General features: G+C 39.5%; 1 protein-coding gene across 1 annotated transcript; it reads left to right on the forward strand.

The window, feature by feature from the left end:
- On the forward strand, positions 785 to 3,580 carry LOC109851061 (pentatricopeptide repeat-containing protein At4g02750-like). Its single transcript, XM_020421176.1, has one exon. The coding sequence runs from the start codon at positions 878 to 880 to the stop codon at positions 3,137 to 3,139; it is 2,262 nt and encodes a 753-aa protein (XP_020276765.1). The 5' UTR covers positions 785 to 877; the 3' UTR covers positions 3,140 to 3,580.

The following is a 3,951-nucleotide window of genomic DNA, read 5'->3' on the forward strand; positions in this document are numbered from 1 at the left end:
TGTTACGCGTATTTCGTCATTTCATTGATCTGTACGCTATTTTGGTGGTCAGTGAGCGTGTGGGCCACGTCATCAATAGTTCGTTGATTCGCTTCATGTGTTCGTCAGCGTCGGATAATCCCCTTAGACTTAGATAATGGCGTTCATCACCTTCTCTCTGTCTCGAGCTGTGTGTGGATACCTATAGGCATTTTTAGACGCCTACAATAGATCCCAACTGTACAAAGTAGCAACAACAGTAGTAGTAATAATAGTAATAAGAGAAGAAAGGTACACTTACAAAAAAAGTAGAGAGAAAATATTTGCAATTAAATCTGACTATGTATCCAATTAGAACAACTTAAAAGCTTAGGTATGTTTTAGAAATACAAAGAGCAAAATCCAAATACAATGAGTTTTTGCTAAGTGATTAAGGAGGGAGAAGACGGGGGGAGGGGGAATGAGTGAGGCCATATATTTCCCACTCATTCTCTATCATTTTTCTTCTCGGGTGGCACTAGGGACACACCCCTAACCACAACCTCAACCACACCCCCTCTCACATTTGCTACAGAGCATCGGACCCCATATGGGATTTTAAAAATTTAAAATCCCATGTGGAGCCCGGTGTACTGTAGCAAATGAGAGGGGGTGTGGTTGAGGTTGTGGTTGGGAGTGTGCACCTATCATTTTTCTTCTCTATGTTCACCACACCTTCCTCTATCTCTAGCAAAACCCAAATATAATTAACAAAGATATAGTGGTCTAATATGTCAAAAACTTCTTCTCCCCAAAATTTCTAAATACCAAAACAGCTCTCAAACATCTACTTAAACTTTAACTCATCCTTCCCGCCTTAAAACACCCAGATCAACTCTACTCTCCTCTCATCTATTAAATGAGTTCTCAACTCAAATCAATAACAAGCAAAGGCAGCCAAATCTTCGCTCAAAACCTAACCCTAACCCAGCTCGCAAAATCTGGCAGAATCGAAGAAGCTGTCAATGTCTTCAACTCAATGACCAGCCGCAACACTGTCACGTACAACTCAATGATCTCTGCCTTCGCAAAGAATGGCAGAATCGCTGAAGCCCGTCGTCTTTTCGACACAATGCCGTCTAAAAATTTGGTCTCTTGGAACACGATGATCGCTGGATACTCTCACAATGACTGTGTCCTCGAAGCTCAGCAGCTGTTTGATGGAATGCCTAAGCGAGATGATTTCTCATGGAATTTGATGATTACTTGTTATATGAAGAATGGGGAAGTAGACAAAGCGAGGGTTGTATTTGATGAGTTGAATGATAAGAGCCCGGTTTGTTATAATGCGATGATTTCAGGGTATGCAAAGAACCGAAGGTTCGAAGATGCGATAAGATTATTGAATGAAATGCCTGGTTGTAATATTGTAGGGTGGAACTCAGTTTTATCTGGATACATTCAAAATGGAGAAATGGGAGATGGGTTGAAATTTTTTGATCAAATGCCGGAGAGAGATGTGGTTTCTTGGAATTTGATGATTGATGGATTTGTTCAAATTGGAGATTTGGATTCTGCAAGGGAGTTTTTTGAAAAGATTCCAAGCCGAAATGTTGTTTCTTGGGTCACGATGCTTAACGGGTATGCAAAGAGTGGAGAAATTGTTGAAGCGAGGAGATTATTTGATCAAATGCCCGAGAGAAATGTGGTTTCTTGGAATGCAATGATATCAGGTTATGTTCAAAGTCTACAGATTGATGAGGCATCAAAACTTTTTAAAGAGATGCCAGACAGGAATTCTATTTCATGGACTACAATGATTAATGGGTATGTTCGTACAGGGGAACTCAAAGAAGCAAGAGAATTGCTTAATAAAATGCCTTTCAAGAACGTCGCAGCTCAAACTGCAATGATCAATGGGTATGTTCAGAGTATGAGAATGGATGAAGCACTTGAAATTTTCGAGGAAACTAGGGCAAGAGACATTGTTTGTTGGAATACGATGATCTCTGGTTATGCTCAATGCGGGAGAATGGATAAGGCTATGGAATTATTCAGGCGAATGCCAAAGAAAGATGGGGTCTCTTGGAATACTATGATTGCAGGGTATGCTCAGAATCATCAAATCGATAGAGCAATCGAGATTTTCCATCAAATGAGGGATAGAAATTTGGTTTCTTGGAATTCGATCGTCTCTGGTCTCGCTCAAAATGGGTACCACATCGGGGCTCTTCAGCATTTCTTGATGATGAGAAAGGAAGGGAAGAAGCCCGATTGGTCAACTTATGCTTGTGTACTTAGTGCTTGTGCCAATCTTGCTGCTCTTCAAGTGGGCGAGCAACTTCACCTTCTTCTATTGAGAAGTGGCTATGTGACCGATGTTTTTGCCGGAAATGCTTTGATAACAATGTACTCAAGATGTGGAAAGATTATTAGAGGAAGAAAAATATTTAATGAGATGGAAAACATTGATCTCGTTACATGGAATTCTTTAATTGCTGGATATGCGCTCAATGGTTATGGAGAAGAGGCGCTTTCTCTTTTCAGAGAGTTGGAGACCAATGGGATTAGTCCTGATGAGATCACCTTTATTGGGGTTCTATCAGCGTGCAGTCATGGTGGAATGATCAATGAAGGGTTGAAACTGTTCAAATCTATGAGTAAAGATTACTTGATTTTGCCTGTAGCTGAACATTACGCTTGTATGGTTGATTTACTTGGTCGAGCTGGGAGATTAGAGCAAGCCTATGATCTAGTGAAGAGAATGCCAATCAAGGCGAATGCAGGTATTTGGGGTGCAATTCTTGGAGCCTGTAGGATATATCGAAATCCTGATCTTGCGAATTTAGCTGCTGAGAAACTATTTGAGTTTGAGCCATACAAGATGTCCAATTATGTACAGTTGTCGAACATACATGCTGATGCTGGGAGATGGGATGAAGTGGAGAGGGTTAGGGTTTTGATGAAGGAGAGGGGAATCAAGAAGATTCCTGGGTGCAGTTGGATTGAGACAAGGAATGAGCTTTGTGCATTTGTGTCTGATGATTCTGGGAAGTCAAGGACTGCAGAAGTGTGCACAGTTTTAAAGACATTGAGTGCTCAGATGAGAAGTATTGGGTTGTCAAGTGGTTGTGTCTTGGATTGTGAAGGAATAATGAATTCTATCACAACTTCATGCTGATAGTTGCTCCAATTTGCATTGTATTTATGTAAGTTTTGTATCATAAAATGTAATCAGAGAATTCCAAATTAATACAACTTGCATGTCCAAACCTGGCAAAAGGCTTGGATACCATGAGCCCTATAAGAACCCGTAAGCGAGTTATGAGAAGCACCGGAGAATGCAGAACTATTTGCTGATGATCTTCATGGTCGTGGCTTGCGATTTGCTGTCCTATATGATTTTTGTGATTTCATCGTGACATTGAGTATTACTTGGATCGTTGTACGTAACTGATGATTAACCTCGCAGTCAAGCTTCCAAAGATCTTATAAAAGCAGTTTTCATGATCAATGTAGTAATACATATACTTCTATTACCAAGTTGTTTCAGTCTCTGATATGCATTCAATATAGTCGCTGTCATGCCATCGGCGTTTCACGTGTAATGGTTTTAAGGAGTTGTTGCAATTTTGTTCTATATGTAATTCTTTATAGAATTATAGCATTAATATATCCTTTCAACTTATGCTAATCCTCTTCTTTCTTGTAATGTTACCAAAGAGAGCAATTGATTGGAAAGGACAAACTTATATTGTCTATGAAAGTAATTTACTCTTACCTTACTAATGATTTACATACAAATGGGGATCATCTAAAGGATTACATAAACACACTAAATGTGCTTCTCATAAACTTCCTAGCAACAAATATTGGACGATTACACCGTAGTTTTCAGATGCCAAAAACAATTCCCATGTAATAATCATCAACTATATAACGGCAATACTTTCCATTTGCACTTGCGTTATCTTGCATTATAGCTCATGCAAA

The sequence above is a fragment of the Asparagus officinalis genome, chromosome 7 (assembly GCF_001876935.1).
Source record: "Asparagus officinalis chromosome 7, Aspof.V1, whole genome shotgun sequence".
Lineage (NCBI taxonomy): Eukaryota > Viridiplantae > Streptophyta > Magnoliopsida > Asparagales > Asparagaceae > Asparagus > Asparagus officinalis.